General features: G+C 43.0%; 2 protein-coding genes across 2 annotated transcripts; both read right to left on the minus strand.

The window, feature by feature from the left end:
- Positions 1-6,695: 6,695 nt before the first annotated feature.
- On the minus strand, positions 6,696-8,087 carry LOC118114454 (nuclear factor 7, brain-like). The gene has a single exon (XM_047341391.1). The coding sequence runs from the start codon at positions 8,085-8,087 to the stop codon at positions 6,696-6,698; it is 1,392 nt and encodes a 463-aa protein (XP_047197347.1).
- Positions 8,088-9,045: 958 nt separating this feature from the next.
- Positions 9,046-12,317, minus strand: LOC118108858 (nuclear factor 7, brain-like). The gene is made up of 3 exons (XM_047340134.1): positions 11,201-12,317; positions 10,992-11,162; positions 9,046-9,068 (listed from the first exon to the last, which is right to left on the minus strand). The coding sequence occupies exons 1-3, from the start codon at positions 12,315-12,317 to the stop codon at positions 9,046-9,048; spliced, it is 1,311 nt and encodes a 436-aa protein (XP_047196090.1).
- Positions 12,318-14,244: the final 1,927 nt, after the last annotated feature.

Consider the following 14,244-nt stretch of genomic DNA (forward strand, 5'->3'; position numbering starts at 1 on the left):
TGCTGGACTCGTTCCACTGCACAGCCTTGTAGTTGAGCAGGAGCGAGGCGTCCTTCAGCTCTCAGCTCGTCCTCTGTGGTTCCTGATTATTGCTTCACCAGAAAGAGCCGTTATCTCTGCTCCAGAGGCTCAATCACTTCCTCCTTCATCATCAAACTCTTCTGCTCCTCTTCCTCCCTCAGTACAGCCATCCTGGCCTCCTCTTCCCTCCTCCAGGAAACTGATGGGCTTTTAAACTGCTCCTTGATCTCGTCTCGTGGAAGTCCGGCCTGGACCTTAATGTGTTCTGCTGTTTGTTCAAACTCTGCTTTAACTACGTTCAAAACACTGTCTTCTTCTTCAAGGGCTCCAGAGTTTCCGCAAGCTGCTTCTTGTGTTATTGCAGCTTCATCGATGGGTCTGATTCTGTGGTCGCTGTGTTTTCTGAATCTCTGCAGATGACACACACTGAAAGCTGCTGGCTGGTCCAGACAGAAGAGTCTGGGATTTCTCTGAGTGCAGACTGCCAGAGAGCATGTGAAGGCTCTGATCTCTCTCCTGCTAAGAAGGTCTCACACAGTTCTTTAACGCCAGGTTACAAGGTGGTTCTGAAGCTGAAGATCTTACCTCTTACAAACTTGGTGCCTCTTTTACTTCTTTGTCTTCCCTGCTCTTGCACAGTCTTTACAGAAGCTGTGGCTACATGAAACAGAAGGACGGATCTCTGAGACATCATGGCAGGCGGGACAGCAGAGATCCTCTTCTAATCTGGAAGCCATTGAGTCTCAGAGTGAAGTGAATGGAGGTGATCAGTCAGTCACAGCTCCCACGAACTTCACTGAGGGTTCACTTCCTCTCTGAGTCGAGGTGTTTAGCCCAAACTCTCACGGTCAGTGTGTGGAGTAATCGGCAGGTTGTAGTTTGACTCTTCTCTCCTGTAGCTGGACTCACTCAGGACGTTTGGTCAGTTTGGTTCAGTTTGGTTTGGAAGGTGAATGATGTCTGGTTTTCAGCTGTCCTCTTCAGGGAGGAACAGATGCTTTCCTGGTCTTCCTGGTTTCTCAGGTGAGTCAGGAGAGGTGGAGCTTGAGATGCTGGATGATAAAACCTGTAAAACCTGAAACAAATGTACAAGCAGCTCTGCTGCCAGTCAAAATATGCACCTCCCTTATGGACTGCACTCTAACACTTTACTTTAACTGTGCCTGATTCATCTGCCTGTGCAATATCAACGGTTCACGTGCAATACATTCACTGTACATATTCTCACAATATGTCTTACTGTCTTTACACTGTATACATTAGTTTAATTACATTCATATATTTCCATATTTCTATATTCCTCACAACTTAAGTATTACATGTTTCTTATTACCTACTGATGTCTCTTCGACTCTTGCTGCTGTAATACTACAAATTGTCACAACTTCAGTCAGCTCATAGCATTTTCATTTTCTGTTATCTGGTTTTTCATGTACTAATTCTCATGTCGTTTCAGAATTCAGCCACTCCCCCCTGCTCTGCATCACCCCTTCCCACGGATCCCATTACCTGCCCCACCCCCAGACTCACCTGCTTTCCATCAGTCATCAGTCACCCAGTATATATAAAAGGCCCATTTCCTGTTCTTTGCCAGATCGATTCATGGGTGAACTAAATGTCGTAGTTTTTTAATTTGTTATTTGTTCTATTTTTTTTTTACAAAGGTATCTTCTTTTTAATAATATTGCAGCGTGCGTCCTTGTGTCTGGGATCTTAGTCAGCTGGGGACTGAATAGGCTCTCGGCCAATCACGGGGAACCTGACAGAGCCAGCGTGTAACATGCGGCCTCGTGATTGGCACAGCAGCGAGGGGGGGTCCTCCTGTTTGTGTCCAGGAGGCGTGGAGGGACAGGTCCAGGCTCGTCTCCTGCTGTGAGTGAACCGGTGCCCAGCTTGAGAGAGCTCCTGTGTGTCGCTGAACGTGTGCATTGCTGAAAGATAACGTCTTCTGCCTCCATTTATCCGCTTCGCTACAATATGTTGGATTCATGTTAATGTGTATTCAACGACATTTAAATTAAATTGGTTGAAAAAAAAATTACAAAAATATATAAAAAATTGTCTAATCAACCAAAAATGTTGCGACCCCCATGCAGTACCTCCGCGGACCCCCTTGTTGGGACCTGGTTTTTGTGAGACAACACTTCGGTATCACATGTTCAGTCAAAAGCCTGAAGCCGCATGTCCCCCCAGGACTCAGTCTCCCAGGGGGCATCAACGTCACACAGAGGTGTGAAAACCCCCCCAGGGACACAGGTTTCAACTCCCATTGGTCACTCTGGACCCCATGACCTGTGAGGTCACCGGGCCAATATAAGGCCTGTTCTCCCCCTCTTCTGTCTCTTCTGCCCTCTTCCTACAATCCTTCCACAGGAGGGAAGGCTGTCGACCCTCTTCTCCAGCTCACATCTTCTCTTCCCATCCAACTCTTCGAGAGGAGCACAAAGGTGCAGCTTCCAGCTCATCTCACCAAGGAAACCTCCTCGCCCTCCAAGCTCTACCAACGTCCTAGCAGCGATGCGATGTCCTGCAGGAAAACTTCAACCAGCAACTGAGCTACACAGCTCAACAGAATCACTAAGGCAGGAGCCACAACCAGCCAGAAGACTTCACAGAACTTCGAACTGCACAGCAACTTCCTTTTTCCCCTTTCCACGGACGGGTAACACAACTGGGCTTAATAATTATACTAGGCTAAGCAAGACTGTTTATTCGATTCTGTGTGAGGTTTATAAGTTTGATTTGTGGTGTTGTGATATTTTGGGTACAAGTTATTGAGAAAGTAATGTTAGTCTGTTATGCTCTTCAGTCTTTCGTTGCATCCAATCTCGTAACTTTGTCTAATTTGGCACACACACAGACACATGCATATCCCTTCACCTACTTAGCTCGGACCCCCGCTACATGTCGCAAAGATTCCAATAGGGGGGGAAAGGGTGTTATCTCTTTGGCCAGACGCCATTTTGAAAGCACGCTGACTCACACAGACACACACACACATGCATACTCACATACCTGTCTTTGTTTAGTAAGTACACCGTTAGTAATTTGTGTTTTTATACTTTATTATATTCATAATAAATGTTTTCCTTTAACAAATGTTTTTCATTAATGTTGCATAAGTGAAGTTTGCCAACCTCTACACTGAGAATGTTTCCTCTTCCATTCCCACACTCTGTTCTTGCTTTAGAGTTACATTAATACCACTAAGGCATTTCCAAACTAAAACGCTCTCTGTGCTCACAGGTGTTTTGTCTCTGCATCAGTTTTAATCTCCGTCCAACACGTCTCACACGCCTGCAGAGATCATGTGACCACTCACATGCACTGGACATGCACGTCCTCCTGGACACAGGTTGTTGAAGTAACATCTGTAAACAGTTGGTTCTGCAGATTGGAAGTTTATTAAAATTCAGGTGTCCATTTTCTTCTTCATGATTCAAGGACCCTGGTTTTCCTTCACTTCTGTTTGAGTTACAATGCAGAAGATGTGTTATCCTGTCACCGCAGAGAGGGCGCTGCAGCAGTCAGCTGGAGTCTCGGAGAAGAAGAAGAAGCAGCGGAAGCGGAAATGAGGCAGTTGTGTTTTGAAAGAGGAAATTTAAAACTCGACGGTGTGAAACAGAAATGAATAAAAGCATCGAGAGCCAGAGGAACATGAGCTGAACGGAGCCGAACTTAAAGTGGGTTCATGGACGTTTTCTCTCTTACACGTTGTTTGAATCCGATAAAAACCAAGTGAAGCTTGTTTCTTGTGTTTTGAATCGAATCTCTCGGTCGCGTTCACTTCACTTAAATCTCTGTTTCCCACAAACACCAGTGTTACATCTGTAGATCTTTGTTATTTGTGAATAATCATTTATTTTCACTCTCGTTCTATAAATTCACCTCGTACACTTTTATTTGACTGTGTTTTTATTTTACATCGTCACATTTAGCTTCAGTAAAGAAAAGCTCCACAGTCACTGGGCTACATGAGGATGATGAATAAGAATATGACAGTATCATGTTGATTCTAATGTACTGTGTGTGTACTTGTGTTGTTATTTACGTATTTGTATGTTTTTCTACCATCAACCTGCAAATGAAAACTAGCCTGCATCATTAAATCTGACCCATTATATGATGGACTCCACTACACTTGTTAATTAATGTGCATTTTCCTTTTAAATGCATAAATACGAACATGCAGCAGTTTGTGTGGGTGAAGCTGCTGAAGTGAAGTTAATCCAACCGCTGCAGCGAACAGACACCAAAGATGAACTTTGTATTTCATCAATTAAAGATAACAGACAAAATAAACAGTAACTCTATGTTCAAAAGACGTCGTAGAGACAAAGGTGAGAGAATCAGTAACACACAGCATGGAACATGGTAGAGTTCAAATTTCTATTTTTGTTTGTATTATCATCATTGGTGAGGATAAGGAAACTACGAGGATGAAATCTTCCATCTCCACATCTCACTGTAGTCATCAAGAGTTAATTCATATATATATATAATAGTTTTTCAAAAGATTACTTACCCTCCCATGTTAACTGCAGGTCAGACATATGTTTAACTTTTAACACTAAATATATAGAAAATAATATCAGTGATACTTGTGATTGTGTTTAATTAATCACACTATAACACTTGGCCTGTTTGTAGATGAAACATGGAGAATGTCACTAATTCAGCATGTACTTTATAATTTGTTGAATTGTGTGTCGGCCATGACCTTCACTTTAACGGCCTCTCTGTGCACCAACTCTCTCGGTTCTGTCATTCACTCACATGGCTTTTCCTACCATAGCTACGCTGATGACACCCAACTAATCCTCTCTTTTCCCCAATCTGAAACACAGGTAGCAGCAGGAATCTCTGCCTGTCTGGCTGACATCTCTGTCTGCACACCACCTGAAAATTAACCTTGACAAGACTGAACTACTTTTCCTTCCAGGGAAAGGCTCCTCCCACCCACGACCTGACTATTACCTTTGACAACTCCTGTTAACCCCCACACCGCCTGCCAGGAACCTGGGTGTGACACTCGACAGCCAACTCTCCCTTACTGCCAACATTACTGCAACAACACGTTCCTGTAGATTCATGCTGCACAACATCAGGAGAATACGCCCCCTTCTCCCTCAGAAGGCGGCACAGGTTCTGGTCCAGGTTCTGGTCCAGGCCCTGGTCACCTCACGCCTGGACTACTGTAACTCCCTCCTGGCAGGTCTACCTGTTAGTGCCCTCCGACCTCTGCAGCTCATCCAGAATGCAGCAGCTCGACTGGTCTTTAACCTAAATTCATTCACACTACTCCGCTCCTCCGCTCCCTTCACTGGTTACCGGTGGCTGCTCGCATCCGTTTCAAAACATGAGTACTTGCGTACCGTGCTGTGAACGGATCGGGTCCGGTCTACATCCAGGACATGGTCAAACGTTACACCCCAACCCGTTCACTCCGCTCTGCTTTGGCCAATCAGCTTGTTGCTCCCTCACTACGAGGGACAGCTGTCACTCAACAACATCACGACTGTTTTCTGTCCTGGCTCCTAAACGGTGGAATGAGCTCCCCATTGACATCAGGACAGAAAGTCTACACATCTTCCGTTGCAAACTAAAAACACCCCTCTTCCGACTATACCTTGAATATAAGTTTAAACTAACAATTTAGTAGCACTTCAATGACACTTACTTATAGCACTTTGTAGTTTGGCTTTCTTGACCCAGAACAACTTTCTTGATTCTTGTTGTTCTGGGTTTGTTCCTCATGGTTGATGCACTTATTGTGAGTCGCTTTGGATGAAAGCGTCAGCAAAATGAAATGTAATGTTATGTAAAGAATGGTGGCTAGTGGGTAATGTTAGCTAACAAGGTTAATGCTAACGTAGCTAATGCTAGCGCGGCTAATGCTAGCTAGCAGCGGATGCTTAGTTTGCTCTTTAACCAAAGGATGTGAGACAAGAAACATGACAATGAGGTAAAAGTGTGTTCTGTGTGAAACGTAATCACAGTTAACTGAGACTCCACCACAGAGTAATGATGTCATCACATTGTTTGACTGAATTTACCCTGAATGTAGATCTCAGCTCCAGACCAGAGTTTGTGACAGCAGCATTTTGGCTTTATATTTACATCTTCAACTTAAAAAGGTCAGAACTCAGTTTCTGTTTCATAGTTTTTATTATTTTTATCACAATATTAAAGTCACATCACTAGGCTGCTGTTGAATAAACACTTTTACAGACAGAAGCATTTTGGCTTCATCACATCAAACAGACAAATGTTCATATATGTTGGATTATTTCATATGTGAACAGACTTTATGTGATTAAACATGAATCATGTCTCATGTGTGAGTTTTAATAAAGTTTGTTGAATGTGAACAATGATCAGCTGTTATTGATAAATGTGTTTTTATGTGGATCTTCATCAGTTTGCTCGACTTCATGGATCCACACAAAATCTAACTGATAGAAAACATTTTCCATTGAAAGTAAAAAACAAACCAAAGATAAAGATCAGAAAATAATGAAATCTTTTTACACACGTGGAAAAGTCGACAGGAGAAATAAAAATGAGTGAGAAGTAAAAGGAGAAATAAACAAAGCTTTAGAATAACGAGTTTAACATTTAAATTCAGCAGATTTCTCTTGAAGAAATAAACATGATGAATAAAATCTTTATCTCTAACTGCTCTGATCCAGCGTCACAGAGACATTCACAGGTAACAGCTTCAAGGGATGATGATGATCTCCAATGTTAAAGTATGGAAACATCTTCTGAGTGAAAGTGTGTGTTAAGGTGTGAATGTGTTTGTTAGTATCAGGATCAGAGAACGACAGTTCTCCTCTGTTCCAGTCCAGTTTCACTCTGATCCTCTGGATCTTCTGCACAGAGAGATCAGATGATCCTGATGGTGACACTGCTTTGTATTTACCTGCACGGAACAATATTCTCCACAATCCAGACTGTTTGTCTCCCTTCCTCTGGACAGGCTCTGCTCTTACACCCAGTGTCCAGTGTGTACTGTCTCCAACCAGGATGTCCCAGCTGTGAGTCCCTGAGTTAAAACCCTCAGATCCCAGGACTGAGGCGTAATGATCAAACCTCTCTGGATTGTCAGGAAGCTTCTGTTCCTCTCCTCGTCTCAAACTGGTCAGATCTTCAGACAGGACGAGTACTGGATGAGCAGAGTTTGGGTCCAGAACCACAGGACTGTAGGAGACCACGTCCTTCATCTTGTTCCAGATGTTGAAGCTCAGGTTGCCCAGATGTTTGGCCTCGTCTATCAGAGCTCCTGAGGCCAGCTGTGGGTCATCCAGCAGGGGGCGCTGCTGGACTCGTTCCACTGCAGCCTTGTAGTTGAGCAGGAACGAGATGTCTTCAGCTCTCAGCTCGTCCTCTGTGGTTCTGATTGTGTCTGAAAGAGCCGTTATGTCTCTGCTCAGAGACTCAATCTTCTCCTTCATCATCCAACTATTCTGCTCCTCTTCCTCCCTCAGTGCAGCCATCCTGGCCTCCTCTTCCTCCTCCAGAAACTGATGAAGCTTTTTAAACTGCTCCTTGATCTGCGTCTCTGTGAGTCCGGCCTGGACCTTAATGTGTTCTGCTGTTTGTTCAAACTCTACTTTAACACGTTCAAAACACTGTAACTTCTTCTTCAAGGGCTCCAGAGTTTCCTGAAGCTGCTTCTTGTGTTGTTGTGCAGCTTCATCGATGGGTCTGATTCTGTGGTCGCTGTGTTTTTCTGAATCTCTGCAGATGACACACACTGGCTGATGATGGTCCAGACAGAAGAGTCTGAGTTTCTCTGAGTGCAGACTGCAGAGAGCATGTGAAGAGCTCTGATCTCTCTCCTGTAAGAAGGTCTCACACAGGTTCTTTAACGCCAGGTTACAAGGTGGTTCTGACATTGAAGATCTTCTCTTACAAAGTGGACACTCTTTTACTTGTTTGTCTTTCCACCAGCTCTTCACACAGTCTTTACAGAAGCTGTGGCTACATGACAGAAGGACAGGATCTCTGAAGACATCATGGCAGACGGGACAGCAGAGATCCTCTTCTAATCTGGAAGCCATTGAGTCTCCAGGTGAAGCTGAAAACAGACAGTCAGTCAGTCACAGCTCCACGAACTTCACTGAGGTTCACTTCCTCTCTGAGTCGAGGTGTTTGTTAAACTCACGGTCAGTGTGTGGAGCGTCGGCAGGTTGTAGTTTGACTCTTCTCTCCTGCAGCTGGACTCACTCAGGACGTTTGGTCCAGTTTGGTTCAGTTTGGTTTGGAAGGTGAATGTGATCGTCTGGTTTTCAGCCTGCGTCTCTTCAGGGAGGAACAGATGTCTCCTGGTTTCTCTGGTGTGTCAGGACACGATTGTAAAAAGTAATTCAAGCCTTGGATTTGATAACTGGTCAAAAGTCCTTTGGCAGCAACAAGCTCACACAGACAAGAGACTTGGTTGTAAAATAGCTGCTTGAATATGTTTGTGATCTGCCGAGTGTTCAATGTTCAGAGGAAGTTCTGCTCGAAAGTGAAAGTTAAATATGAACAGGAAGTGCAGGGGGGGGGAGTCTGTGACGTAACTGCAGAGCTGAAGTCTCATTAAAGAGACAGAAGCAAAGTGCAAACAAATGGACACAATGTCAGAAAATGAAAAGAGGGTTTTATAAATTCAAATCAGCTCAAGTTTGATTATTAATTTGTGTGTGAGTGCAGTAAAAAGTATGACATCATCAAGTGATTGTACATTTTGTCGTGATTATTATACCTTAAGTGTGACAGCATTATATGGTGTGACTTTGGGCATTCAATAAATGTGGCTATCAGAAACATATTTAATATTAATATTAAATAATAACTTTAGTTTACATTAAAGCTACCTCGGGGCACCAGCCTTCAAAATAAGAGAAAAGAGCCAATTTATTGATTGAGTCTCATGAATGTATCAACTACAAATTTGGAACTTTGATGAATAATTAAATTATTAACTTTAACCAAAATGACCACGTCAGTAGTTAGCAAAGATGAAGGATATGGAGTTCAGAGGTTGGAAAACTTCACACCTATACAACATTAATGAAGACAACATTTGTGTTTCAGAAAAACATTTATTATGAAAATAATAAAAGCATAAACACACAAACTAACTAAGTGTACTTAGATTTCTCTTGTTGAGGGTTAAGAACAGAGGTTGTCGCACCTTGTTAAGATCTATGAGCGGAGGAATTTGCTCGGGACACAGGGACAAAACGCTTTAGCTTCTCAGGCACATTATCGCAAAATCCTACACTGTCGCCAAGTTTGTTTAAAGTGTGGAAGAATGAGGACAGTTAGAAACTAACACATTTCTTTCCACACGTAAAGGGCGCATTAATAAGCCTTTAGATCCAACATCCTCATCACATAGAATCTCTCAGGAAAAATGCTTTTCATCCATCCACAGACTGAGGATCAGCACTGAAAGGTATTCTGGGCTCGCAGTGGATTAGCACTTTACTAAGACATGTTTTGTTGTTTTTTCCTCTTTCAACCATCTGTGTCTTAACATCTCTCAAACATCACAGCTGGGATGAGCATCACAGTCTCTATAATCCACGCACATGCTACAGGTATGAATAAGCCACAGTATAGAAACTTGACTGGCAGCAGCCATTAAGAAAAGTAATCTTCTAACACCCCTACATGTGCTGCGTCTCCCTTAAAACCTTCCTACATGATCCGTGAAAAATCTGTTCCCTCTCTAAATGCATTTACATTTCACTGCAATCTATACAGACACATTCTGCATGTTGCTGTAATGTCTCTTTCTCCCCCTTTGTCTCTTGTCTCTGTCCTCTCTCCGTCTCCCTGTGGCCTGCTGGTCAGACTTTGTGTCGTGGCCAATTGCTTGTGCTGAAGTTCTTAGGCAGGCTCTCGTGTCCCTGCCTTTTGGAAGGTTTTAGCAGTCTGCTTCAGGCAGGCCTGCTTGGAGGTCACAAGAGCTGGGGCAGGGAGAGGAACCTCCTCCTCCTGCAGAGGTCAGTAGAAAAGAGGGGGAACTGGGCTTTTCTTGTCCTGGTGACCTCATGGGTCGGGGGGGCACACAGTGACCAATAGGGGTTGAAAGTTGTGTCCAGGGGCAGGTTCACACCGAGGTGTGAAGTTGAAGCACCCTGGGAGACTGAGTTCTGGAAGCTCATCTTTGTCTCCAGAACAAAGAAGACATGTGGTTGCAGGCTTTGGCTTCACATGTAGGCCCAACTATTGTTCACAACTATTAGGTCCCAACATTTAAATTAGCAATAATTCATGAATAAACGTATATATAACTCAATTTAAAAACCTGAAACTATCTGAGTGTTAAATCCTACTTAATGACAGATAATGTTATATTTACTTTTCAACTTAAAAAAGGTCAGAACTCAGTTTCTGTTTCATAGTTTTTATTATTTTTATCACAATATTAAAGTCACATCTCTAGGCTGCTGTTGAATAAACACTTTTACAGACAGAATCATTTTGGCTTCATCACATCAAACAGACAAATGTTCATATATGTTGGATTATTTCATATGTGAACAGACTTTATGTGATTGAACATGAATCATGTCTCATGTCTGAGTTTTAATAAAGTTTGTTGAATGTGAACAATGATCAGCTGTTATTGATAAATGTGTTTTTATGTGGATCTTCATCAGTTTGCTCGACTTCATGGATCCACACAAAATCTAACTGATAGAAAACATTTTCCATTGAAAGTAAAAAACAAACCAAAGATAAAGATCAGAAAATAATGAAATCTTTTTACACACGTGGAAAAGTCGACAGGAGAAATAAAAATGAGTGAGAAGTAAAAGGAGAAATAAACAAAGCTTTAGAATAACGAGTTTAACATTTAAATTCAGCAGATTTCTCTTGAAGAAATAAACATGATGAATAAAATCTTTATCTCTAACTGCTCTGATCCAGCGTCACAGAGACATTCACAGGTAACAGCTTCAAGGGACCTCTCATGTTAAAGTATGGAAACATCTTCTGAGTGAAAGTGTGTGTGAAGGTGTGAATGTGTTTGTTAGTATCAGGATCAGAGAACGACAGTTCTCCTCTGTTCCAGTCCAGTTTCACTCTGATCCTCTGGATCTTCTGCACAGAGAGATCAGATGATCCTGATGGTGACACTGCTGAGAATTTACCTTCATGGAACCTTATTCTCCACAATCCAGACAGTTTGATTCCTTCCTCTGGACAGACTCTGCTGACACACCCAGTAACCAGTCAGTACTGTCTCCAACCAGGACGTCCCAGCTGTGAGTCCCTGAGTTAAAACCCTCAGATCCCAGGACTGAGACGTAATGATCAAACCTCTCTGGATTGTCAGGAAGCTTCTGTCTCTCTCCTCGTCTCAAACTGGTCAGATCTTCAGACAGGACGAGTACTGAATTAGCAGAGTTTGGGTCCAGAACCACAGGACTGTAGGAGACCACGTCCTTCATCTTGTTCCAGATGTTGAAGCTCAGGTTGCCCAGATGTTTGGCCTCGTCTATAAGAGCTCCTGAGGCCAGCTGTGGGTCATCCAGCAGGGGGCGCTGCTGGACTCGTTCCACTGCAGCCTTGTAGTTGAGCAGGAACGAGACGTCTTCAGCTCTCAGCTCGTCCTCTGTGGTTCTGATTGTGTCTGAAAGAGCCGTTATGTCTCTGCTCAGAGACTCAATCTTCTGCTTCATCATCCGACTCTTCTGCTCCTCTTCCTCCCTCAGTGCAGCCATCCTGGCCTCCTCTTCCTCCTCCAGAAACTGATGAAGCTTTTTAAACTGCTCCTTGATCTGCGTCTCTGTGAGTCCGGCCTGGACCTTAATGTGTTCTGCTGTTTGTTCAAACTCTACTTTAACACGTTCAAAACACTGTAACTTCTTCTTCAAGGGCTCCAGAGTTTCCTGAAGCTGCTTCTTGTGTTGTTGTGCAGCTTCATCGATGGGTCTGATTTTGTGGTCGCTGTGTTTTTCTGAATCTCTGCAGATGACACACACTGGCTGCTGATGGTCCAGACAGAAGAGTCTGAGTTTCTCTGAGTGCAGACTGCAGAGAGCATGTGAAGAGCTCTGATCTCTCTCCTGTAAGAAGGTCTCACACAGGTTCTTTAACGCCAGGTTACAAGGTGGTTCATCCATTGAAGATCTTCTCTTACAAAGTGGACACTCTTTTACTTCTTTGTCTTCCCACCAGCTCTTCACACAGTCTTTACAGAAGCTGTGGCTACAAGACAGAAGAACAGGATCTCTGAAGACATCATGGCAGACGGGACAGCAGAGATCCTCTTCTAATCTGGAAGCCATTGAGTCTCCAGGTGAAGCTGAAAACAGACAGTCAGTCAGTCACAGCTCCACGAACTTCACTGAGGTTCACTTCCTCTCTGAGTCGAGGTGTTTGTTAAACTCACGGTCAGTGTGTGGAGCGTCGGCAGGTTGTAGTTTGACTCTTCTCTCCTGCAGCTGGACTCACTCAGGACGTTTGGTCCAGTTTGGTTCAGTTTGGTTTGGAAGGTGAATGTGATCGTCTGGTTTTCAGCCTGCGTCTCTTCAGGGAGGAACAGATGTCTCCTGGTTTCTCTGGTGTGTCAGGACACGATTGTAAAAAGTAATTCAAGCCTTGGATTTGATAACTGGTCAAAAGTCCTTTGGCAGCAACAAGCTCACACAGACAAGAGACTTGGTTGTAAAATAGCTGCTTGAATATGTTTGTGATCTGCTCAGTGTTCAATGTTCAGAGGAAGTTCTGCTTGAAAGTGAAAGTTAAATATGAACAGGAAGTGCAGGGGGGGGGAGTCTGTGACGTAACTGCAGAGCTGAAGTCTCATTAAAGAGACAGAAGCAAAGTGCAAACAAATGGACACAATGTCAGAAAATGAAAAGAGGGTTTTATAAATTCAAATCAGCTCAAGTTTGATTATTAATTTGTGTGTGAGTGCAGTAAAAAGTATGACATCATCAAGTGATTGTACATTTTGTCGTGATTATTATACCTTAAGTGTGACAGCATTATATGGTGTGACTTTGGGCATTCAATAAATGTGGCTATCAGAAACATATTTAATATTAATATTAAATAATAACTTTAGTTTACATTAAAGCTACCTCGGGGCACCAGCCTTCAAAATAAGAGAAAAGAGCCAATTTATTGATTGAGTCTCATGAATGTATCAACTACAAATTTGGAACTTTGATGAATAATTAAATTATTAACTTTAACCAAAATGACCACGTCAGTAGTTAGCAAAGATGAAGGATATGGAGTTCAGAGGTTGGAAAACTTCACACCTATACAACATTAATGAAGACAACATTTGTGTTTCAGAAAAACATTTATTATGAAAATAATAAAAGTATAAACACACAAACTAACTAAGTGTACTTAGATTTCTCTTGTTGAGGGTTAAGAACAGAGGTTGTCGCACCTTGTTAAGATCTATGAGCGGAGGAATTTGCTCGGGACACAGGGACAAAACGCTTTAGCTTCTCAGGCACATTATCGCAAAATCCTACACTGTCGCCAAGTTTGTTTAAAGTGTGGAAGAATGAGGACAGTTAGAAACTAACACATTTCTTTCCGCATGAAGTGCGGCATAAATAAGCCTTTAGATCCAACATCCTCATCGCATAGAATCTCTCAGGAAAAATGCTTTTCATCCATCCACAGACTGGGGATCAGCACTGAAAGGTATTCTGGACGCTCGCAGTGGATTAGCACTTTACTAAGACATGTTTTGTTGTTTTTTTTCCTTTTTCAACCATCTGTGTCTTAACATCTCTCAAACATCACAGCTGGGATGAGCATCACAGTCTCTATAATCCACGCACATGCTACAGGTATGAATAAGCCACAGTATAGAAACTTGATTGGCAGCAGCCATTTAGAAAAGTAATCTTCTAACAGCCCTACATGTGCTGCGTCTCCCTTAAAACCTTCCTACATGATCCGTGAAAAATCTGTTCCCTCTCTAAATGCATTTACATTTCACTGCAATCTATACAGACACATTCTGCATGTTGCTGTAATGTCTCTTTCTCCCCCTTTGTCTCTTGTCTCTGTCCTCTCTCCGTCTCCCTGTGGCCTGCTGGTCAGACTTTGTGTCGCGGCCAATTGCTTGTGCTGAAGTTCTTAGGCAGGCTCTCGTGTCCCTGCCTTTTGGAAGGTTTTAGCAGTCTGCTTCAGGCAGGCCTGCTTGGAGGTCACAAGAGCTGGGGCAGGGAGAGGAACCTCCTC

The sequence above is a fragment of the Hippoglossus stenolepis genome, chromosome 1 (assembly GCF_022539355.2).
Source record: "Hippoglossus stenolepis isolate QCI-W04-F060 chromosome 1, HSTE1.2, whole genome shotgun sequence".
NCBI classification, from domain to species: Eukaryota; Metazoa; Chordata; class Actinopteri; order Pleuronectiformes; family Pleuronectidae; genus Hippoglossus; species Hippoglossus stenolepis.

Bases quoted from the DNA above. Each gene is read 5' to 3' on its own strand.
- LOC118114454 (XM_047341391.1), bottom strand. From the start codon at position 8,087: ATGGCTTCCAGATTAGAAGAGGATCTCTGCTGTCCCGTCTGCCATGAT.
- LOC118108858 (XM_047340134.1), bottom strand. From the start codon at position 12,317: ATGGCTTCCAGATTAGAAGAGGATCTCTGCTGTCCCGTCTGCCATGAT. The intron at 11,163-11,200 runs GTGGAGAATAAG...AATTCTCAGCAG, and splicing joins GGAATCAAACTGTCTGGATT to TGTCACCATCAGGATCATCT. The intron at 9,069-10,991 runs GTCCCTTGAAGC...AATGTTGTATAG, and splicing joins TCCATACTTTAACATGAGAG to GTGTGAAGTTTTCCAACCTC.